Consider the following 25,920-nt stretch of genomic DNA (forward strand, 5'->3'; position numbering starts at 1 on the left):
AAAGGTAAGTAATTCTTTTGAGACTTTTGTTTCAGTTATATATGCGAATGTGGTGAACCAAAATGTATTCTTATTGTGGATTCAAGTGAAAAAACAGTCAACATTTTACAGGGCTATCTTCTGCGTACTGACAAGCAGAATACAACAAAGGACACCTTATAAATTGATAGTGACTATTGCACAACATTTTGATCTGAAGCCACAAACAGGAAGTTATTGGCATGTAGAAGCATGCCTAATTACCATCAGCACTTTGCTGTTACTATCAAGTATCACAGATTGAATACATTCTTATCTGCCCTAAAATCATACTGGTAAGAGGGAAGTAAATTACTAATTTGGAGCATGAGTATTTCTTTGCAGCTGCTAAGAAAGTTTTGCATACTCATACAAAGTACTCTCAATTCTCTACTTCATTACGTTGTAAGCCATCCAACCACCTTCGCCTTTCCTCATCAAAAGTGGGTATGTTATGTTTGAGAACTACCAGCAGTAAGAAAACATTAGGCAGATAAATACATAACACCTGAATCAGTGGAAGAAAAAGGACGCTCTTGCAGCTTCAGTTTTCCTACACTAAATGCGACAGAATCAGTTCTGATAAATCAGTGCCTCAATTCTGGGAGAACTGGGTCTCCTGCCAGTTTCCAAACAACTAGGTCTTTGGGAACTCTCATTCTCAGCAACAGGAACTCTCATTCATTGCTGGTGGGAATGAAAATGGTACAGCCACACTGGAAGACAGTTTGATGGTTTCTTACAAAACTAAACATCCTCTTACCATATGATCCCCTAATTGCACTCCTCGGTATTTACCCAAAGGAGTTGAAAACTTATGTTCACACAAAAACTTGCACATGGATGTTTATAGCAGCTTTATTCACAATTGCCAAAACTTGGAAGCAATTAAGATGTCCTTCAGTAGGTGAATGGATAAATAAACTGCGGTACATCCAGACAATGGAATATCAATCAGCACTGAAAAGACATGAAGGAAGCTTAAATGCATATTACTAAGTGAAAGAAGCCAATCTGAAAAGGCTACATATGTCTGATTCCAACTATGTGACATTCTGGAAAGTGCAAAACTACGGAGACAATAAAAGGATCAGTGGTTGCCAGGGGTAGGGGGCAGGGGTGTGGAGAGAGAAACAGGCAGAGCACAGAGGATTTTTAGGGCAGTAAAAATGATTGATACATGTCATTATACATTTGTCCAAACCCACAGAGAATGCACAACACAGAGAACTGTAATGTAAACTCTGGACTTGAGGTGATTATGATGGGTGTATGTAGGTTCATGAGTTGTAACAAATGTACTACTCTGACGGAGGATGTTGATGACAGAGGAGACTATGCCTGTGTGGGGGCAGAGGGCAAATGGGAAATCTCTGTACCTTCCCCTCAGTTTTGCTGTGAACCTAAAACTGCTCAAAAAAATAAAGTCTTAATTTAAAAAAAAGACACCATTTATTATAATGGCAAAAAAGTATAAGGTAACTAGAAACAAATCTAACAAAAGATTAATAAAGCTTGTATTGGAAAAAATATATCAAATGTATTTATGCCATTCAAGAAGATGAAGATTTAAGTTTATGAAGATGCTGATTCTTCCCAAAATAATCTATAAATTCAATACAGCAAGATTTTTGCTAGAACTTATATGGACAAAATAAGAGCAAAGATTAGGCAAAGAATATTTAAAAAGAAGAACAAGGTGGGAGAATGTGTCTCATATCAAGACTTAGGAAGACAAATAAACCACAGAATAAAGAGTCCAGAAGTACCCAGCCAACTGTGGAAATCTTATAAATGACAGAGCTGGACTGCAAATAATCCTCCTTCCATCCCATTGATATATGAATTTATATTTCTAAATTACGTTTATAAAAATAATTGATCAAAATTTATATTACATTTTTGATTAATTGTGTGCCAATAATAAGTATAATTACTATTCAATTCAGAAGAAAATTTTAATATGTAAGAGCTTATGAAAACATAGTGAATTAAAACAAATACATTCTAATTTATTTAAACTTTTTTTGGCAGCAAAAAGATAGGGTGATCAATGAAAGACTTTTAAGCATATTGTATGCTTGAAATGATAATATATCACTATAACATTCTAGGGCAATATGGAATAGAAATAAGAGTTAGAGAAAAAGGAAAGACAATAAATTTCTGAGATAAGAATTTATGCATGAATTTTCTTTTAAATAAATGATTATGGGTATCAAAAACTAGAGTATTTAGATTCCATTAGATACATTTAAAAGAGCTATATAACAGTTTCCTTTAGAAAAGAAAAATATTTATAATCACTGGAAACCAAACCAAAACACCAACTAAAAGAGAGGTGGTATAGCTACACAACTAGACTAAGTTAATTTTAAGGCAAGAAACATCCTAGAGATGAAGAGATTCAATATCCTGTCAGGATATAACAATTCTAAAATTGTATACATCTAATAGTACAGCCTTATGATACATAAAGCAAAAATCAGCAGAACTAAATTGGGGAAATTTTAAAACACCTCTCTTTCAGTAACTGACAATAAAAGATGACAAAAAAATGAGTAAGGAAAGAGAAAATTTGAAGAAGAAAAAAAACGAAATAAAAAATTTGAACCACATGATTAACAACCTCAACCTAATTGACATACAGGGAGCACTGCACTCAACAAGTGCAGAATATACATGCTTTTCAAAAGACGGGAAAGATTTCATAAAATTGACTATATGTCTGGGTATATGGTCAATGGATTAATACCATATAGAATATGTCTCTAACTTCAGTGGAATTAAACCAGAAATCAGTAACCAAAAGGGAACAATAAAACTAGAAAATGTTTAAAAAAGTTCAAAATAAGGGTCAAAGAAGCAACCACAATGGAAATATCATATCCTGAGTGATAATTAAATCGTGACCTAAAAAAACCTGTGGATGCGATTACTCTGTAAAAACTATGTAGTACATCTATGAAATAAAAAGCAATATCATCAAAAATAAGATTAAAAATCTCATGGGGCCGGCCAGGTGGCAGAAGTGGTTAAGTGTGCGCATTCCGCTGTGGTGGCCTGGGGTTTGCTGGTTTGGATCACAGGCACCCACTGACGCACTACTTGGCAGGCCACGCCGTGGCGGCGTCCCATATAAAGTAGAGGAAGATGGGCACAGATGTTAGCCCATGGCCAGTCTTCCTCACCAAAAAAAAAAAAAGAGGAGGATTGGCAGATGTTAGCTCAGGGCCGATCTTCCTCACACAAAAAAATAATAAGATTAAAAATCTCAAAAAATGCCAGGTCAATCTTTAATAAATTTTAATATCTTGATGAAAGAAAAAATTTTCTAGGAACATGTACATTAACAAAATTATTCAAGAGAAGGAGAAAAACTTGAATAGAATAATCTTAGAAGACATTAAAAAGCAGGATATCTCTCCTCTCCTGAAAGATCTAGGCCCAGATCTTTTGGCATATGAAACATTTTCAAAACCTTAAAGGAACAAATAAAGTTTCTATTATCTAAACTGCTCCAGAAAAACAGAAATGGTATAAATCTTATTTAAATAAGATAATGCTAGCTTCTTTTAAAAAAAGTAAAAATGTAAAATGGCTCAAATATCATGGAAATTTATTTCTTGCTCACTTTCGCTGCTCCTATTCAACAGTATTCAGAAGAGTAAAAATTTGTTAAAGAGACAAAAACATAATTAATTTCAAACGTCTACCTAGAAAACCCAAGAGAAATAACTGAAAAGCAACTGGAATAAGGGAGTTCAATACAGTGGCGGCACACAAAATAACCATTCAAAAGTTAATATCTTTAGGAATCATCAATTAGAAAATATAATGGTAAAAAAAAAAATCCCATTTCTAATAGCATCAAAAACTACAGCATATCTATTCAGACCTAACAAGAAATATTCAAGACATATATTAAGCAAGATTTAATTCTCTTCCCAAAACATCAACAAAGACCTAAATGAATGGAGAAATAAACCATGTTCATTCTTCCCAAACCATCTACTAAATTCAATGCGATTCTAATTAAAAAAAAAGTCACAGTTGAATTTTTATTACCATGGCAAAATGGTTCTAAAGATTATCTAGAAGATCTAAATCAAGAAGTTAAAAAAAAAATTAAGGACTTAACCTACCAGATAACAATGAACCTAAGACTATAAAGCTAGAATAATTAAAATAATAATGTACTGGCAGAGAGAAATGAATCAATGGAACAGAGTGCTGGGCCTAGAAACAGATCTGTGTATCTGGAGAGAAATTTAGTATATGATAAAGTTTGTATTTCAGATTAGTGGCAAAAGTGGAGAAGGATGGTTATTAAATATATCATGGTGGAACATGGACAAGTGGTTATCAATTTAGGGCACTACCTTATCCATAGACAAGAATAAATTTAGAGTGAATTAAATATATAAATTATATATAACATAAACTGGGAAGGCCTTCCTCAATAATATAATAATATCAAAAATCTATCACGAAAAGGACTGAAAGATTTGACAACATAAATGTCAAAGTTCTGTAGAACAAATGACTTCTAAAGTTAATAGACTTTGCAATTTCAATTTGCATAAAGCACAAAAACAGGCAAAACCAATCCATGCTGTTGGAAGGCAAAAGAGCAGTGATCTTGACTGAGGGACAGAGAGGGAGAGCACTAGTAATTGGAAAGGAACATGGGAGTAGGAGAGCATCAGGGTCCTGGTAATGTACTTCTTTAACGTTGTGCTTTTGATTTTGGATGCTGATTACATGAGGTTGGTTCAGACTGTAAAATTTCAGAGTATATACTTATGATAAGAGTACTATTCTGTGTTAAATTTAGGGATGGGAGTAGCATGTGGGGACAGTGAGAGAGGAGGATGGAGGAGATCAATATGTAATTTTACTTTCGATTTTAAATTAATCTGTATTGTATGTATTTATCCAAGAAGCATGTATTATTTGCATAATTTATTTTTTAAAAAAAGATAAAAATGAAAAAAAAAAGCTTACATATATGACACATAACATTCAAGACTCATGATTTAAGTGCAATCAAGATAATTCTATAGGGCATACTCTACCTGTGACTCAAGTATGTTGGAAATATCATGTGCATCAATATTTACTTCATCCAACCGCAAGCAAAACAAGTTTCTGGCAACCTGGACAAAATCTAAAATGGAACACATTTCACTAATAACACAGTATTTAACCTCATCTCAATAAATCTTACCTTTTTATACATGAAGTTGAAGCTATGTGTTATAACTAATGCTTAACATTTAGCTTACTTAAATAAATTATCTTAAAATAGTATTAACTGAAGTGGCAGATAAATATAAGTTCATATAAGAAGTAAGAAATCAACTGGTTTTAACTTCATTTAACTTTGCTGAAGTTAATAAACCAGTTAAGATAATAAAGCAAATACATATCACAGGCATAACTATTTCTCCAACTCTTTTATTATGAGTAGAACTTTTTTTGAAACATATGACAATATTATGATTTACAGCTTTTCTAGCTGGAAGAACCGGAGGTTTAATAATAATAATAATAATAATAATAATAATAATAATAGCTTGGATGGCAACCAGACTTTTGGTGGTGAAATAAATAAATAAGAGCAGCTAATATTTATGTAACAGCTTGCATGTGCTAGGCATGGGGCTTTGCAATTTCATCATGAGCATCTTCTGAAGTAGGCCCTCTTATCCTCTCCATTTTACAGTTTGGGGCTAAGATAAGTTAACCGCCTTAAACTCCCCAAGGCTGCCCAGCAAACGAGCAGCAAAGCTGCATTGAAGGTCCAACGCAAAGGCGTCTGCTCTTGATGGTTACATGCCACTGCCTGACGCAGGCCTAGCAAACTATAAGCTTCTTCGGACTCGGAGTGTGACCTATTCGTCTGTGTAGCCTCACATTTCTTCATTTTGGCTACTATATTTTTAATTTCCAGGGATCCTTTTAACGTTCTGATTGTTCCTATTTTACAACACCTACTCTTATTTCATGGATGTCTTATCTTTTTAAAGATGTTAATTATGGTTTATCTGAAGTTCTCTTCTTCTGATCTTGGCAATATTTTCCTTTTTTTTGAGTCCCTCTTTTCTCTATTTGTCTGATAGTTTTGGGCTCTATATTTTATGCTGGAGGATTTCTTCAAATGTCTGTTGACCCTTGGCTATGAGTTCATATTTAAGAAGAACCAGGCGCTAAAACGTTGATTGGAAATTTTCTGTGCAGAACTTGCCTTGTCAACTGGTGGGTTTCAGTACAGAGCAATCAGGTGGTCAGCTGATATTTTTGTTCAGGTTCTTCAGAAAGAATCCTACACTCTCTTACTATAGAGTATAACATGGCTGCAAATTTCACTGAGCAATCTGGGTGTGTGTTGTGAATGATAGCTCACCATACACTCCCTCCAAATTCCCTGGGTGCTGGCAACTACGGGTCCAGAATCTCTCTGGTTTAATCTCAAAAGAATATGCTTATTTTCCTCTGCAGGTGTAAGGGAGTGAGTGGTAGTTGCTGGATGGCCTAAGAAGGGGCAGGGAATAGCATATATAATTACTCCTTATACAGATTTCTAACAATCTTGTTTCAAAGGCCCTGCCTAAGCCCAGCCTTCAGAAGTACCTGATGCTTTCAATTCCTAAGCCTTTTCAGGGACAAATCAGCCTACTCCCCATTGTGATTCCCCTAGCTCTTCAGACACTGGGGCTTACCTGCCTCTGCTCACTAATTCATTTACATTCCTCATCCACTTTCTGTCCTTATATATTGTGGTTTTAGATATACATGCAATTCTGTTTCTTATTCTCCTTATTATTTTGGGTGATTTTCAAAAGGAGAGGGGAGCAAATACGTCTTTTTTCCATCACTTCAAAACCAAAAAGTGAATTTCTTTTTTTAGCAATACAGATATTTTTAAAATGATACAATGTTGTATCTACTGTATAAGAAAAACATTTTAATACTTAATGCTGTCAAGGATACAAAAAACTGTTATATTCAAATATTATTATTGGCAGAACAAATGAATGTGTAAAATGTCTCTGGAAATCAACTTATCAATACAAACAAAAGTCCAAACCATTTATACAGATTTAGAAGGAAAAAAGCTATGATATTAAATATAGAATTATTTATAGTATCAACTACTGAGAAACCACCAAAATTCCCAGTAGTGGAAAGGCTTAATATTATAGTACATCAACTAAGTATGTCAACATTACGCTACCTTTAATAATTATACAGCATCATAAAAATATTTATTATATCATCTTAGCTGAAAAAAAAAAGGGAATTTCACAGTAGCAGAATTAGGAGTTCTACACTTTGTACTGTTTTTTATTATTCCTAAAGCAATGTTTATGCAATAAATAAAAAATTTAAAAGAATATGATAGAACGATGATATTTTAGAGCTGAAAGAGTCTAAGAAAGTTCTCCTTTCTGCTGACCCAGCCAGGCCAGTAATTCTAGCTGAGTACTGATTAAGGAACTTGAAACAGACGTGGTCTTATTTCTCTCTCTCCTTCTACAGAGGCACTCTTAATGAAAATGGGTCACAATAACTCTTCCACCAAGTTTCTGCGAGGCTACAACAGGACAAACCCAATATTACCTCCAAAAGACACCGTCCCCTCTGGGTCTACTTGCACTTGCTGTCTCAGGGCTTGCTGTTGTTCCTTTGTGGGCTGAATACCAAGATAATTTAGAGCCTGGAAGCAAAAAGATTCATGTGAAGCAATTTTTCAAATCTCCAAAGAATAAAGCTTTTCATTACAAGTTTATTTTACAACCCAGTGAAAAGAATCAATATCAGGAACAGTGAACAGAATTAGATGCCCAAAGAAAGTCTGCTGACTATTTATGGATTCATTTTCTATAAAATATTAACTTCCTGATGCCACCACCACCTCAGTTTTTTTTTTTTCCAAGGGTAGCACTTTGGCTAATGTCAAATTCATACGCATAGCCCTAGAACCAAAACTCAAACAATTTCTTAGTTTAAAATATGTGATATGGCAGTAGAAAAATAGCAAGGAAATTTTATTAAATCCAATTTAACATTAATTTCTATAAGTAACACTCTAAAACATGGATATTGTGTTAATATCTTGTACTTGAGACCAAAACTAAAGTTGATAGGAATTGGGTTAAATACAAAATACTCCAATTTTGGGCTTGTTTATGGGCAGGCTTACACAAATAGTAAACTAAAAAGCTTTCTCTGGAACCCACTTCTCACTACCTTCTCCTTTTAGTACCCACAGCTGATTAAAAATTCAGAGACTGGGCCGGCCTGGTGGCACAAGCGGTTAAGTGCGCAGGCTCCACTGTGACAGCCCAGGGTTTGCCGGTTCGGATCCTGGGCATGCACCGAGGCACTGCTTGTCGAGCCATGCTGTGGCAGCGTCCCATATAAAGTAGAGGAAGATAGGCACAGATGTTAGGTCAGGACCAATCTTCCTCAGCAAAATGAGGAGGACTGGCACGGATGTTAGGTCAGGGTTGATCTTCCTCACACACAAAAAAATAATAATAAAATAAATAAATAAAAATAAAAATTCAGAGACTGCCAGTTGTATTCCAATGTCCATTCTCTCCTTGTTATTTAGTTACAGAACCACAATTTTTAACTGGAAACATTGTCATCCAGCTAAAAAATATTTTCCAGCCCCTTTTGCAGCTTGATGAGGCCATGTGACTATGTACTGACCAAGGAGAGATAAGGCAAAGTGCTGTAGGTACTTCTAAGAAGTCTTTCAAAAATATGGGTAGGCACTTCTTGTCCCTTTTCTTTCTCTCTTTGGGAAGAAAGGAAAGAGGGAATGAAAGGAGGGAGGGAGGGAGGAAGACAGGAAGAAAAAGATTGTTGGAATTTAAGCAGTCATCTTGGTTCATGAGCTACCTCAATTAAGATGGTGCAGCAGAAAGATAGTTGGAGCATGGGCCCCTGACACTGTGGAACCTCCATGCCAGCATGGATTACCTTCTTTCAGGCTTCTTTGGGCATGAGAGACATAAATTTCTAATGGAAACCACTGTTATTTTAGGTTCTCCAGTTATATATAGCAAAACCTAATCTTAACTAATGGATAGGGCCTGACTGGATCCTCTATTTTTTTTTCCCCCCAAAGCCCCACTAGATAGTTGCATGTCATAGTTGCACATCCTTCTAGTTGCTGTATGTGGGACGCAGCCTCAGCACGGCCGGACAAGCGGTGTGTCGGTGCACGCCCGGGATCTGAACCCGGGCCGCCAGTAGCAGAGCACGTGCACTTAACCGCTAAGCCACAGGGCCGGCCCTGGATGCCCTATTATTGGATTCTGGCAAGAACATATTCTGTGTCAATCATATCAAAAGTAAAACATAGGCAAAGTTTAATACTGGTAACTGTCCTTTATAAATTTCTTCCTCCTTTGGAATCTGTTCAGTCATTCATCACTTCATTTACCAAATATTTAGTGCTTACTATTTGTCAGGCACTAAACTATGCAAATGGACACTCAAACAATATAGAGCCACTATCCTCGAAGAGCTTATGGTCTCTAGGGTGAGAATAACATGTAAATAAATATAATTAGTGCAATATGTAAGTTAATAGAAGTGTGTACAGAATATACTATGGCAAAAACAAACTGGTTAATGTATAGGTGGCTGGGCACCAGGAGAGGAGACAGGTGGAAGAACATCAGGAAAGATTCCTTCAAAAGTGGTTCTAGAGCTGAGTCTAACATCATCTGCCTACCCTGTCTACACAGTCATAAATATTTGTCTTGCATAACATGGAATAATGATTCTCAACTTTTGGTGTTCTTTTCCTTCAGTCATAAAAATGTTCCAAATATACCAAAAAAAAAAAAGGAAAGAGAATATACAAAGAACACCCATGTACTTGCTATCATCAAATACTCATTGATATTTACTTGAAATTTATATATATATTTTAAGAGATAAATATTATAGACTTGGTTGAAAGCTTTCTCCATTGTTCCTCAGCAGGAACCACTATCCTAGGGTTGATGTATCCATCCTGTCTATGATCTGATGCCATTACTCCATGTATCCCCTAATAATACATATTTAAATATACTTAAAATTTTACATGAATAGTATAATACAAAAGGATAACTTTGCAAATTATTTTTATTTTTACCTCAATGTTATGATTTTATAATTGCTCAATATTATCTGCAAAACTAGTTCAATTATTTTAACTTTAAATGGTATCCTACTGTATGAATATACTGTAATTTATTATCCATTCCCTGATTGATGAGCTTTTATAATTACTCAATCTGTTTTTATTACAAAACACTGAATATGTCTCCTTGTATAGATGTGTAGAAATTTCTCTACAGTACATCCCTTGAAGAGGAAATGCTGAGTCATAGGTTATATATACAGTCAACTTTGTTGGACATTGTAAAATAACTCTCCAAACTGGTTGTACCAATTTATGCACACCACTAGTATATAAGCACTTCCATTTTTCTACATTCTTAACAGCATTCGCTGTTTTCACACTTTAATTTTTGTCAATATGTTGCATATGAAATAGTTTGTTGTTCGTTAATTTGAATTTCCCTAATTACAAGTGAGATTAAACTTCATTTACATGTTTATTAGCAAGGATTTTTACTCATAAATTATTTAACAATATGTTTAAAATTTTTATACATAGAATTTTAAGAAGTATCTTTTTTAGTGATTCCTAATTTGGTGGCATTCTCTCAATTGTGAAAACCAAAAATATCTCCAGACGTTGCCAAATGTCCCCTGAGGCAAAAAACCCACATCTCTGTCCTTAAGAACCACTGCTCCAGAGACAAACACTATTAACAGTCTGGTGTCTAATTTTCCTGATCTTTTTTCCTATGAATATAGCACCTATATATAAAAAATATATAAATTATATATTTTTTGGAAAAAATTAAATTATACTATATACAGTGTTCTATGTTTTTAAAAAATTATCAGTATATCACAGCTTTCAATTCTGTACATTTTAGGTCTTTGCATGCTTTTTAAAATTGTTGTAATAGTACATTAAAGCTTAGCATTTAAGTATATTTACCTCAGATTTGGATGTAACAAAACATTGCAAAAGCCCCTTCTAAACTTCTCCTCAGAGGTAACAACTGTTGTACATTTGGTTTAATATTACCAAGCATTCTATTATATAACATTTGATATATAGTAAAAACATATATGTAACAAATATATGTTTTAAAGCAGGACAATAAAATAAAACATCCATGAATCCATTTTAGAATTGCTAAACTTATTTCACATACTCCTGTCCTGCTCCACCAGAGGTAACCACTACTAATGAACTGTGTGATTATCATTCCCATACTATTTATTTTAAAATGGTTTGTTACATACTTACATATCCCTAACATACTATTTTGTTTTGCTGTTTTTAGCTTCATAAAACTGTTGCAGGTAGTCTTCTGAAACTTGCTTTTTTCACTCTACTGTATGGTTTTATCATTCATCCATGTGGTTATATGCTACTATAACATTAATATATTCATTTTTTTCATTTTCACTACTAAATATATTTGATTAGATTAATATGTCACAATTTATCTGTCCATCCTCCTGTAGACGGTCATTGGGGTTTTCTGCTTGGTAATGCAGAAATGCAGCAATGAACATCCTTGTACATATCTACTATAGCACATGGGTAAAAAATTCTTTAGGGTATACACCTAGGAGCAGTATTGGTGGGTCTTTTTCTGATTGATTTATAGGAGTTCTTATATATTTTGGATACTAGCATTTTACATGTTATGTGTATTACAAATATTTTCTCCCAGTTTTTGGTATACCTTTTCACTTTTTTATATTCTCTTTTTATGAGTTTCTTACGGACAGTTCCTAGGCATATTTTTATACCATTACTTCATATTTTTATAAATATATATGATGAATAGTTTAAAAAATATTTTTAAGTTTTGACTTTTATATAAACGGTACCATACTGTACATATCAATATGTGACTTTTCATTTTATTAATAACAGATTTATTGAGCTATAATTCACATACCATAACGTTCACCATTTTAGTGCACAGTTAAGTGGATTTTAGCACATGCACAAAGTTGTGCATCCATCACCAGTAACTCTAGGAAATTTTCATCACTCCCTAAAGAAAAGTCATACTCATAAGTAGTCACTTGCTATTTCCCTATCCTCCCAGCCCCAGGCAACCACTAATCTATTTTCTGTCTCTATGGATTTGCCTATTCTGGGCATTTCATATAAAGAGAATCGTACAATTTGTGGCTTTTTGCATCTGGTTTCTTTCACTTAGCCTAATGTTTCAAGGTTTACCTACGTTGTAACATATATCAGAACTTCATTCCTTTTATGGCCCAATAATAGTCCATTGTATGTATATACTACATTTTGTTTACCCTTTTTAAGCTAAAAAAGATGAATCAGAAATAAAAGTTAGGAACAAGATACTATTATAAAAATACTAGGTAGATAATAAATTAGAAACTCAATGGGTATGTGAAATAGCAGATGGCTGCAAAGAGAGACAGTGAACTAGAGAAACAATGCCTCACTAAAGCTAAAATCCTGGGAAATAATAAGCGTAGGTGTAAGTTGCAAAGAGGCTAATCAGAGTTAGAGTGTTATAAGTGCCTTCTATGCCTGAAAGAAGGGTAAAGATTCTCATTAACTTTAGACTGGAAATATGCATGTTAACATTTTAAGGTAATCACTAGAAGAATAGTAAGAGAAGACATAATTTCTAAAGAAGTTGGAGGAGAAGAAATAAAACGCAAAAACAATCAACCAAAAATCAAATATAATCAAACCAAATACAATAAAGAGAGGAAAAAAAGTGATAAAAAAAGAAGAAAAATTTTAAAAAATAAGATGGTAGAAATAAATCAGAGTGCATTATAATGAGACTAAATGTAAATATGTGGGGCAACTGGAACTCTTACCGAAGACGAGTGGGAATGAAAATTGGTAAAACTGCTCTAGAAAACAAGTCGCCAATCCAACAATTACTTTCTGAGCATTTACTATGAGCCAAGCATTTTTCTAGGAGCTGGAGAAACAAGTGAAAATTGTAGCAACCTCAAGTAAAGTTGAAGATAAACTCTTCGACCTCATAATATTGTAGTAATCAATTTTTAAAAGCATATAAATGGTAAACTCAAAATTTAGAATACAGTTACCTCTTGGGGAGCGGAGAGGGATATATGATCAGGAAGAAATACAGAGGCAACGTCAAAAATTCTCATTCTTAGCTGGGTGGTGGGTACATGTGTGTTTGTGTTATTATTCTTTAAACCATACCTGTAAAACATAATCATGCTTGGGTATGACTGATATTTCATATAAAGAAATAAAAACAATTTTACAAAAGTAATGCAACTAAAACACCTATCACAGAAGGTACTCAATATATGGTGATTCTTATTATAAGTAATAATAAAATAATAAAATAACAGTATCAATTGATCTAGAGCTAAAGTTAGTAATAGGTGAAAGTTTTGTTGAAAGTAAAATTTACTCTGGATGAATACAGCATGTCAGTGAGGTAAGCTCATAAATTTAAATTGGAAGTAATTTATTTTTAATCAAAACGTAGGTTCCAATAATTTCTTGAATAACTAATGTCATCTTTTAACCTTAAACAAAAATACAAATTTGCTAATTGGACAAACAAATGTCCTTAACTTTTTCTGATGACTGAATGGTGAATTTAAAAAATCTCACTTTAAAATGTTAGTCACATACTTCCCAACCTAATACAAAGAACATCTCATTAACTATAATCAGACATTGGGTATGCCATCCCTCACTACAGCTTTCTTCAAATGTTACAGAAATGGCAAGAGGTAAAGGAAATATCAGCGAAATGGCATCTTTATCCCAAAGCACCTTTCTCAGGTATAAAAATACAGATAGTATAGAGGGGCAATAATTCTTCATCTTCAAGCTAACTAATAAACTGTACCCCTATTTGCTATGTTTACCATACCCACTTGTAAGTTTAATGTTAGGATCAAATGAGATACATAGTACTTGTAAAAATACTTTGAAAAAACACAGCACTACAAATAACTGAGGTGAAATTATTTTAAAATATCTGTATATAAAATCATTCTCAGAGTATTCATAGAAGAGGCAATCCATTTTTCAGACAAAGAATTAACAAATAACTAGGTCAGTGTTAGAAATCACTTTCCAGTATATCCTGATATAAAACTGTCTACTTAGACTAGTAAGACATGGAGGACTTCATGAAGACAATGCCAAACATACATATGTCTTGACAGGTAATTTTCTTCATCAAATTTTTTTTTTTTTTTGGTGAGGAAGATCAGCCCTGAGCTAACATCCATGCTGATCCTCCTCTTTTTGCTGAGGAATACCGGCCTTGAGCTAACATCTATTGCCAATCCTCCTCCTTTTTTTTTTCTCCCCAAAGCCCCAGTAGATAGTTGTATGTCATAGTTGCACATCCTTCTAGTTGCTGTATGTGGGATGCGGCCTCAGCATGGCCGGAGAAGCGGTGCGTCAGTGTGCACCCGGGATCTGAACCCGGGCCGCCAGTAGCAGAGCGCGTGCACTTAACCGCTAAGCCACAGGGCCGGCCCTCTTCATTAATTTCTTAAAAATTGTACTGAGTAGGCTAATTACTTAACAACCACATAATCAGTCAACACCTTCTCCTCATGAAATCTTATTATATTACCAATTTTCTGGATACTTTGTGCAATATATTTATAGAAGATAAAGGAAAAAGATATAATTTTATTACATTTTAAATACTTGATCACACTGGCCTTATCTACTACCGAACAGAAAATATGTTAAAAATGTAATGGACAATAAAGTTGAATCTGTCTACAAAGTAGCAACTAAATTACCAGAACCTATTTCAAATTAAAGTGACACAGATATTATCATATTAACATGTAACTATCCAAAAAACCAAGAGTAGCTTAGGAAATATTTGGGTGTATGGTAACCAATAGGGATTTTAGAAAAAAATTTTCATTAAGTGAAATATAGTCTCAAACTCTGAACACAAAGAATGCTCTACTAATTACAGTCACTAAATGTAATTTGAATAAAAGCAGGGAAGCTTAATTTACACAGAATATGGGTTTCCTTTGCTGTAAAACTGCCATTTTATTTTTCTACAAAAATAATAAACTTGCTTAGGCTATAAGGAGGACCAAAATTGGAATTATGATTCAATAGTCAAGCAACTCATAATTCACAGAATCAACAAATTTATATGATTTCCATATCTCTGGGAATACCAATCAGATTAAAAAAAATATCATACGCTAGGAAAATTTAAACCAAGTAAAAGAACAAAGGCTGACAGGTAAAGTCACTAGCTAGATAATTTTCTCCTTATCCAGAGGAATACTCTGTATTACATCTTGGATATTCATTTTTTTTTTTTTTGTGTGAGGGAGGTCAGCCCTGAGCTAACATCCGTGCTAATCCTCCTCTTTTTGCTGAGGAAGACGGGCTCTGTGCTAACATCTATTGCCAATCCTCCTCCTTTTTTTCCCCCAAAGCCCCAGTAGATAGTTGTGTGTCATAGCTGCACATCCTTCCAGTTGCTGTATGTGGGACATGGCCTCAGCATGGCCGGAGAAGCCATGCGTCAGTGCGCGCCCGGGATCCGAACCCGGGCTGCCAGTAGCGGAGCGCGCGCACTTAACCGCTAAGCCACGGGGCCGGCCCAGGATATTCATTAATGTATACTAAAGCAGCATCATTAAAAAACAATAATTATTAACTTATAGGTATGTTTTTAAACCTCAAACATTCTATTTTTGGAAAGTGTTCACATTAATGGATTATAAACCTTGTCATTAGTCAGAACTTACATTTTAGCCACAAATGAAAAGAAAGCACAAGTTAGCAAAAGATACTTAGGATTCTGTAAATAACATCTCCAGTATCTAATTAATTGGAAAGTTTCACTGAGCAGAAACCAGGTGTTTAAACAGTGGTAGGTACATGGGTATTGTTGTAATGAAGTTTTATCACATTGATAAAACAAGATACATGAAAGATTACAGAGTATTACAAAGCGATGTTAAGTGCTACAGATGTACAAAATAAGGCAACATTGGCCCAAACTATAATAGTTAGCAAAGTCTGGATGAAGGAGTTGGAATTGAGTCAGAACTTGAACAATGGGTAAGATTCAAATTGGCAATGAAAAGGGTATTGTTATAAGACCATGCAAAGGTATGGATATGTCAATAAATGTAATGTGTATTTATTCTAGCTATGCATTTTCATACTCTTCCTAAAATGTAAAAAATCACTATTCACAAAATACTGACAGGAGAGCAGAGGCTGTGGACCTTCAGCACTATATCCATTTTTATATTTAAAAAGACGTAGCACATTTTTCCTGTCAGCTCCCAGGTAATCTGATAGGCAAACTTTTAAAATGCTTTACTTTTAATTTTCCCTTTTTAATCATCTTAAGTTTCTTTTACATATAGAAACTGTTGATACTTTACTTTCCCCAGGACTACTTTTTGGTGCCTTAATACATTGCTATCATCTGCCTTGTATTTAGTGAGCATCTGACGACCTTGTTCTTTAGGATTTAGTTTCCCTTCTTGAAAAATTAAATAACAGAGTATTATTATATATAATAATGGGGTATTTCCTTGCACTCATTGCTATCACATATGAAGTCTACCACACTGTCATAATTTGTTCCATGTTTCCTTTGATTCTACATTGTAAAACATCACATTTGTCTTATTCCCACACAGGAGGAAACTGATTAATTTGAATGTCAATTTAGTTATCAAAGGTTTTATTTCTATTTTGTACTAGTGAACTACCAGGACGGTCCAACTCAAACATAAATTAAATAATTTAAACCCAAACCGCCATTCATTCAAACTGTAAGTAAGTAACTCTTCAAGAAACTAATGGCTCCAGTCCTTTATCTTCTCAAAGAATGAGACTATTTCCCTGCTGTTGTTTCACGGAGGGAAAATGGAAACTTAAAATCTTTACCATTTCCAGTTTCTCTGCCTTAAGGCGAACACAGGGATTTAGGAAAATCTTCTTTTCTTGTGGTCCATAATTATCAGTCCACGCAGAGGCAATATCTAAGAGACAACAGGGTGCACATTAATTGGAAATTTAATTGGAATAGAACTTTTCATTTGACAGTATGTGTTCTGGGCTCCTGCTGTTCAAAAATAATTCTGGCTAATCAGTTGGCAGTTTTCACGATTTTTTTCCTTTAAATCTAAAATGTATCATATAAACCAGCTTCACTTGAGACCTAAAAGATACGATATAAAAAGAGTGGCCAAATATGCATTAAGTTCCACGGAAATATTAATTTAAAAGACAAATATACGTCCCACCACTACCCTGTCATCACAATGCCTTAGTAATTGTAAAATGAAAAGTCTTTTTTTGGGGCTGGCCCGGTGCCATAGTGGTTGGGTTCCTGTGCTCCGCTTTGGTGGCCCGGGGTTTGCGGGTTTGGATCCGAGGAGTGGACCTGCATACCACTTATCAAGCCATGCTGTGGTGGTGGCCCATATAAAGTGGAGGAAGATGGGTACGGATGTTGGCCCAGGGCCAATCTTCCTCAGCAAAAAGAGGAGGACTGGCAATAGATGTTAGCTCAGGCTAATCTTCCTCACTAAAAGAAAAGTCTTTTTTTTCTTTCAAAATAAGTAAAATCGTATTAGAAATTCAAAAAGATCATGGTATTTCTTTGACTGGCAAAAGTGGTTTTGTTCTGTGAGTTCTGGAGTTACCTTGTAAAAACTCATAAATGCAAATTGTTTCAAGTTGGCACAAACAGTATGATATAGTAGCTTCAGAACTTCTTGAACTAAAATCCTGTTTCTTATTTTACAGAAGGGTTATATTTCAAGTAGCATAAATAGACTTTCAAGAGTTAAATTTCATATACCTCTCACCCATTCTCTAACACCTTCTCAATATACCTAGATTATTGAGCTAAGCCTTTGTCCTTGGTGCATAAGAAACCAGGTGCCACGAGGGAGTAGAACTTGAAAAATTATTTGTTTTAATACGCCAGAGTTTTTATAACAAATTCCTGTAATTCATGTCAATTCTTATATCTAAATTGTCACTATTCTAAATACACTTTTAAATGGTATTTTACTAGTTCTACATAGAAACAAGAGGAAGAGAAAAAACTTTTTAAAATGTCACATCTTTATGCAGTGTTTTAATTTTTTTTTTATTTCTCAGAGCATCTGTCTCTAAGTACAAAATGATTTGCATTCTCTTTAAGAACATAAGAAGTGCATACGAAAATAAATAGTCTTCCTCTAAACCTTTAACACATCCTTAACATTCTATATAAAATCTTGAATATAGCTTATAGGTGTCAAGATCATAAAAAAAGAAGAGAAAGGTTACTGACTTTTAGCTTCAAATGGAATCAAACCTTGAGAAAGACTGATTTTAGTACAATAGAATTTTTACAATTCTGATAAAAGCAACAAAGTCTCCTTTGTTATCATGATACTTCATCATTGGCCATGGGCTAAAGAATACTATATATTTTTTTTTCTCTTAAAAGAAATTCTGTGCCAGAGTTAAAGTGTGGCATAAAAGATCATCATGGATTGGAGTGGTATGGAAGCCCAAACAGCAGATAAGTCAAACTTTACTTTTCATTTTTAAGGTTTGGATTTGTGTGGCTTGACACATCGACTTTCAGCTTGGTGCTACATTTAAAGCACACTAACACTAGGTGGACCCAAGCTAATCTAATTATGGTCTCAGACCAAGACTAACTAACCCTGGACATGAATTACTCAATTCAAGTGTAAGTGTGTGGAAGGGTTGGAGAGGGGACGAGAGAGAGAGCAGAAAGAGAGAGGGAGGGACAAGTACACACACAATATCTACACCCGCTAAGATGGGCATTTTCACTTAGGTTTTCCCACATCCAAGCATAAAAATTTGCTATGTGTAACAATGAAAATAACAGAAGATTAGCTCTTGTTTATACTTACTTAAGCCAGGCAGTGCACTAAGTACTTTACATATATAAGTTCATTAATCTTTACAATAATCACAATGACATAGGTGTTATTATTCCCATCCCAAAGATGAGGGGAAGAAACTAGCCCAAGATCATTCAGCTAGTAGGTGACCATGTTAGGATTCTAATCTCTCCTGACTCCTGAAGCTAATGTTCTTAAATATGTCAATATCTTTCATCATCAGTTTTCTCACCTGTAAAGTAGCAAGAATAAAGCAGCCCACCTTACAGGAATTGTAAGGATAAAATAAAAAATTAGAGAAAACTATAAAGTATGTATTGTTAATACTGGCACAGAGACATTGTATTTAAATAGGAGATTTAATGTAAAATTGTACTAACCCCCTCATTTAACAAGATGCAATCATGGCTTAACAAAATCTCACTTATTTCCAGCTAACCTTCCCCTAGATCTTTACCTCCAAGCCAAAACCTTAGGAGGACCTGTGTATAAATCCAGCATGCTTTGATAATCAGAGTAGCTAGACCTGAAAAGCCCCCTCACAGACACAACGCTTTGCGCCTTCGCCAATGGCATCTCTCAACTCCTGCCTCAAGCTCCTTATTTGTTCCTCTCTGGGGCAGTGAGACTTTTCAAACACTGGCTTGTTATTTTCTTGGATCTGCTCTTCCTATTCCTCTTTTTAGGAGGAGAAGAAAGGGAATGTGTTGTAAGGGCAGGATCAATACCATTTGGTAAAGACCATGAATCCACGGATACTTTTTTTCCCCTTCACTACTTTGTTTCAGTTTCAAAGGTCCTTAGTGCAGGAGAATTAAGGCCTGGGCTATGGTTAAAGTTAAAATAACGATAGCATTTCTTCAGGCAATCATTCTTTGCCGAATTCCTGAGGAATGTTTCTGGTCTGGTTTTAGCTCACTCACTAGTCCATGTGTTGTTCAGCCTATGGCAATAGTAAACAACTCAGGATTCAGAAACAAGAAATTTATAGAAGAGTTTTTAAAAACGTATTCAAGTATTACGTGGATTTAAAAAAATTCTAACCTGCTTTACACTTTGGAATGATTTTGAGACGGGAACCAGGGTAGATTTGCCTCATTAAGTTTATTTTTGTTGAGGTTAACGTTAAAACTTGTTTATATTTTTTGAATAAATACCAACTGGCCGAAGGATTCTAGACGTGATGGCTAAGGATCTAATTTGGGAACGATCTATAACTAAGTACTTAGACAAATCACAATGTATATAAATTACCTGGAGATAATTTAGCGTTGACTTTGCTTTTTTCCTCCCAGAAACATCTGGCCTGCTACATTTATGCGGAAGAAAGAAAACGGGATGAAGTCTATGCTATTTCTACTCTAGAAAAATAGTTCCCTTTTAATTGCATTTTAATATTTACTTTACATATAGCTTACTCACCAAAATATATTTTTCATTAAATTATTTTTCTATTACAAAATCTAGTATCATTTCTTAGAGTCACTGATGTAAATTTCCCTCAGTTTATTCATTACTCCAGTATCCCCTTGCTCTAATCAGACCTGCCTCCTAGGGTCACACAAGACATCCTTACTTCTGTGCTTTTGCTCATGGCGCTGCCTTCACTTAGGATGATCTCCTACCTTCATCCGGCAATTGACGTCTACCACTTCCTTCAAGATCTGGATGATGTCTGACTTTTGCCAAGAAATTTCTGCATATTGTGACAAATCCTTTACTATGTACTAGCTTTTGTGGTAGGAGGGAGGATGCAAAATTGAATTAAAGAATGAAAGCTTTCACTTCCGCTCTAAAAACACACCCTGGAAAATTATCTGAGCTACACTCTAGTCTGCAGGTTCTGTAATATTAATAACAATAACAGCAAAACTTACTGAGCATATACTATGTACCAATTACAATGCTAAGTGTTTGACATGCATGATCTCCTTTAATATTCATAACAACCCCATGAGGCAACTATTTCAAGGTTACATAGCTAATAATTTGGGAGCAAAGACTTCAGCCTCTAAGTCTGCATTCAGAGCCTGGTGATTAACCACTGTGCCTTCCCTACACTACACTCAGGCCACTTACAACTTCTTTCCTTAGTCCACTTTGTTCACGTCTTTACACTATTTGTGCAAATGTGTTATTTATCCACGAGACATTATGCTCCTGAAAGCACTAAACCCATACCCTGCTCTAGTTAACAGAGAACACCACAAATAGTTATTCAATAAAATAAAGACACATACACATAAACACACACACACACACACACACACACACATGTTTTCTAATCCGAATAATGAAGATTTTTTAACTCTATGTTTTATTTCACAATATATTAAGTATCTCACAGAAAATATCCCAATTCCTTCATAATTCCTACTGAACTATATTTTCTACACACACAATATACTCAGTAAATGCTTACTGAATAAATAAAAGGATGAAAGAGGCATTGAGTAGTTCAATTACTTTCAAAATTAAAAATATGTTACATAAATATTACATAAGGGTCTCCTCACCAGTGTTTGTTACTTTCATTTATCTTTTTTTTTCTCATATGGGTTCCCAGTTTAAAATAAAAACAATATATCAAGAGAATGGAAATTAATTATGTAAAGGGAATAATACCAATAAAGTTTCTAAGAGTCAACAAATCCCACTAAGAAATAGGCCTATAATTTATGGCTAAAACTTGCTACTAATTTACTGGTAAATACTGCTCCAAATCAGAGGAAACTACTATGGAATCTACTATAAATTCCCCTTAAGTGTGGTAGCTATGTGCTATGGTCTGAATGTTTGTGTCACCCTAAAATTCATATGTTGAAATCCTAACCCCTAAAAATGATGGCATTAGGAGATGGGGGCTTTGGGAGGTACTTAGGTTGTCAGGGTGGAGCCCTCATGAATGGGATTAGTGTTCTTATGAAAGAGACCCCACAGAGCTCTCTAGCCCCTTCCACCATGCAAGGACTCAATGAGAAGTCTGCAACTGCAAGAAGGCTCTCGCCTGGCCCATGCTGGCACCATGATCCTGGACTTCCAGCCTCCAAAACTGAGAAATAAATGTTTATTGTTTATAAGCTACCCAGTCTGTGGTATTTTGTTGCAGTAGCCCAAATGGACTAATGCACTATGTAATTTATACTAACTCTTATTCTGCAATTCTGATCTAGATAATGCTATTAAAAATTAAAACATAGGTGTAACAATCTGCATTATAATTTAGACATATGTAATTAACTCTTCCTTTCTATAAGTATAGTTTTTAGATTGTTGTTCTGTTTAACTTTTGGAGATAACTTAAGGGAAAGGGATTTTTTTCTTCATATTTGAGTCAATAGACAATTTACAGCTTGATAAAAAAAATCCTTCTTTTATGAGTAGCTTATACAATTAATCCTTTATTGTTTTAAAAAGTCAATAAATCATTTCATGGTAATTAAGAACCAATATTATTGAATTCACTGATGTTCTGTGAATACTGATGAAACCAATAATATTGAATTCACTGATGTTCTGTGAATACTGATGAATTTCTGCGAAATACTGATGTTCTTTCTAATTTATATCTATATAGTCTCTTCTGAAAAAACAAAACATTTTTTTTTCCTACGCCATGCTCCCATCTATAAGCTCTCTGAAAGATGCATTTAATATATCTCACCAGTATTTCATTAAAAGGACAAGGCAACCTAATCTTCACTTATAAAAGAGTTTTCATTATTGGTTTCAACAGTTTGTTGATTATTACAGCTTCACAGATACTGTTATGATAACGCATCTTTTAAAATTTCAACCCTTTGTTTAATAAAGGTCATAATCCAACAGGGACCACTGCACAATACATTCATTTTGCTCTTTTATTCACGAAAGAAAAAAGGCATAATGCATCTTTTTTTAAAGTCTCTTAAGTCCCATTATGTACTCCTCATTGAGAGACAGTAATTGAAAAAAAGTAACAGGAAAGAGGAATTAAATGTGCATTTACTTGTATCAGACATATCTGTAGGGCTGTTGTCCGAACAAGTAATTGGAGTCTGTTCTGTTTTCTTGTATCCGGTTTTTATCTATGAAAGAAAATAAGGAACGTGAAATGTCATTTTCTAAAGTAGGTCAAAGACCAGACTAGAAGCTCATGTTAACATAAAAAGAATGGTTAAAGAGATTAAAGCAATAGTCTAAAAAATATAAAGCCTCTGAAATTTCGGTATATTCATCTTCAAACAAAGCAATTCAGAATTAAAGGTAACAACTGCTTTCAGCTCCACCATGTCCAAGGACAACGAAACATAAAGCTGTGTACCTTGTCTTTGAAAAAGTATTATAACGCCAAATAAAAAAGTATAAGGAGCTGACAGGAAATCTTATACTCTGTACCTAATTAGCACGTACCCGAAACTGAAGTTACCTTTGATGAATTTTATGCCAATGACTGAACGCCTACCTGAGTTTCCTATTTTGTTTTATAGCTAACACAGATTTAAAGAGTATATGCTCTATTTTATAACTTTGATTTGTTAAGGCACTGTAGCAATTAGTAATTAATTGTTTCAATTTTGACATAGAAACCCTTCCTTTTCTGTGATTCTACTAGGGTGAACTACATTCTAGCATACACATGTGAGGGAATAATATCCACCTACACTGGATGGTTAGGATTAGCCTCACTGTGTAGGAAAGAAGCTAAGGAACAAAAAAGAAGATTGCCTGTCTTCAGTCAAGCAGAAAACAGAAATAATAATGAACTGAACCGTATTAAAGACAGTCTGAAAATAAATATGACATTCCTAACATAGTTTTGAGTGAAATCTAGGCATATCTTTGTGATGTCATTCCTGATCGTGATTTTCTGGACAAAGGACACACTGACTTGAAAAATTATATTTATTGACAGCACAGCATAGAAATTTTAAACAGAAAAAAAGAAAAAAATCTTTCAAGGAAATACCAATTTGTTAACAAACTGTACTAGCAAAATTATAATTCTATATGTATATACCAAACATAAAAACATATAGGGGATTTATTGACTGCATAAATAAACAGAGAAATTTAAGATTACCTGATTTATCTTAAAAGAAGGCAAAATGGCATCTGTAGTTTTGGGAGTTGATGAGGTCTTTGGAATTAGCATTTCAGGGGGAGAAGAAAGAAGACTGAATGTTGAGGCTTGACGTCCATACTCTCCTGAAGCTTGTAAAAGGGATGTACACGATGGATTTTCTGGATGACCGCCATCAGATTTTTGTCTTATAAATGCTATCTCCCAAGCAGATTCTGACCTAGCATCAAAACAAAATCACTCTATGGATATAGTACAATTCAACTCTAAGATAATGTTTCAAATATTATCAAAAAATACTTCTTTTAGGGTCTAAAGTACTTAAGACATCTTAAATTACTATTTCTAAGGAGATATGCTAAATGACTCATTCTATCTTACGGATAGGAGAGTTACCTCAACTTGGCTCTTGTAATTATGCTTTTTGCTTCTTCAAATGATACACCAATCATAGATTCCTTGTTTATTGAGACAAGCTGATCTCCTGGCTTCAAACGTCCATCCTAACAAAAATAGTAATATTTGTAAAGAAACTAATGAGGGTGTTTTTAAAAAATTAATTGATGCAATTAAAGCAAACAAAAGGTTTAGTGAAGAATGTCTCAAACAAAGAGTAAAAAGAAAATCTTAGGCAAAGAACCTCAACAGAAAAAGTTTTGATTAAAGCCTGGTTTGGTAATATATGTGAATGAAATGGAACGGTTTATGTATACCTTGAATAAACTTGCAAGCTAAGGAATCCTGAATATGTGAAGACATAGCCCAGTACACCAGGAAAAAGAGACCTGTTTTAAAAAGCTGAGGACTGAGACAGATACAGCTCTGACTCGTGATAAAGTAGGTCAAATAATCCTAGGATATTTCAGAATATAAGACTCGTTCACTTTAGTTTCTGAGCATTCCTATATCTTTCATCCCACCAAACTGTTAAGATTTATTGCACAGCAAGAATCTTCAAAAATTCAGTCAAGGATCTTAATTATATTGATCCTGCCCATATTTCAGCTTATGATCAAACATCTTTACTGGACCTGCTGTCCTGCTTGTCACTCAGGCTAGTTCATTGCGCATATAGCTTTAGTTGTGTCCTGCTAATAATGACCACTCATAATTGGCTGCCTGGCATTGTCTTTACTAAGTCACATGGCTTAATCAATAGGCTCTGCCTATCAATGAATAACCTAACTGAACAGCGTAACTGAATAAGATAGAGCATATCAGTTACAGGATTCAGTGTATCTGTTAGGCAAGTTTCTCAGTTTTCATCTGTCTTTTCTCTTAATTCAAACTGGAAAAGAAGAATGAGCTCTCCTCATTTTCAGCTCCTAAGATCCTTCTCAATTTATCATTCATACAAAGACAGAAAGCATTATTTCTATAATTAGGGAAGAAGCTTATATGGTTAAAAAGCCAGATTTTCACCCTGATGGCATTTAAGTAAATTGCACAAATTCAAGGAAATATCTTTCTTCAAAGTCTTATCTACCAAGATAGATCCCTTGGACAGCTGATCTTTGATCCAAACTGCATTATATGTAATAATGGTGACTTATGGTTACTTTACTGCTAAATAACAATAGTTATTTTTGTTTTTTAAAAAGCCAGCGCTCTTACACTGAACACTGAGTACATAAGCACACAATTAAATAAATATAAAATATTTATCAAAAAATGTTATGGGAACATGTTATCTCAAATATCGTACGAAAGATACTATAATCTAAATGTATAATGACAGTATTACCCTTCTGAATTATAAATATTATTAAAAAATGAAACTGAAAAAGGCAATTTCA

The 25,920-nt window shown here is 34.3% G+C and overlaps 1 protein-coding gene across 8 annotated transcripts in view; it reads right to left on the reverse strand.

Moving 5' to 3' along the window:
- STXBP4 (syntaxin binding protein 4) overlaps positions 1–25,920 on the reverse strand; it is a 157,752-nt gene that overhangs the window by 107,951 nt on the left and 23,881 nt on the right. For 7 of the 8 annotated variants that reach the window (XR_015554701.1, XM_004434744.3, XM_087440949.1 and 4 more), the window contains 6 exons: positions 24,521–24,627; positions 24,125–24,344; positions 23,051–23,129; positions 17,075–17,169; positions 7,645–7,741; positions 5,097–5,188 (listed from right to left, as the gene is read on the reverse strand). Coding sequence is in view for 7 of the 8 variants with exons in the window: in XM_004434744.3 (XP_004434801.1) it covers positions 5,097–5,188; positions 7,645–7,741; positions 17,075–17,169; positions 23,051–23,129; positions 24,125–24,344; positions 24,521–24,627 (690 nt within the window). In the remaining variant the exon portion in view is untranslated. The remainder of the gene's footprint in view (positions 1–5,096; positions 5,189–7,644; positions 7,742–17,074; positions 17,170–23,050; positions 23,130–24,124; positions 24,345–24,520; positions 24,628–25,920) is intronic. The other variant, XM_087440954.1, reaches the window with a different exon arrangement.

This window comes from Ceratotherium simum, chromosome 16 (assembly GCF_057802395.1).
Source record: "Ceratotherium simum simum isolate JZ-2026a chromosome 16, ASM5780239v1, whole genome shotgun sequence".
NCBI classification, from domain to species: Eukaryota; Metazoa; Chordata; class Mammalia; order Perissodactyla; family Rhinocerotidae; genus Ceratotherium; species Ceratotherium simum.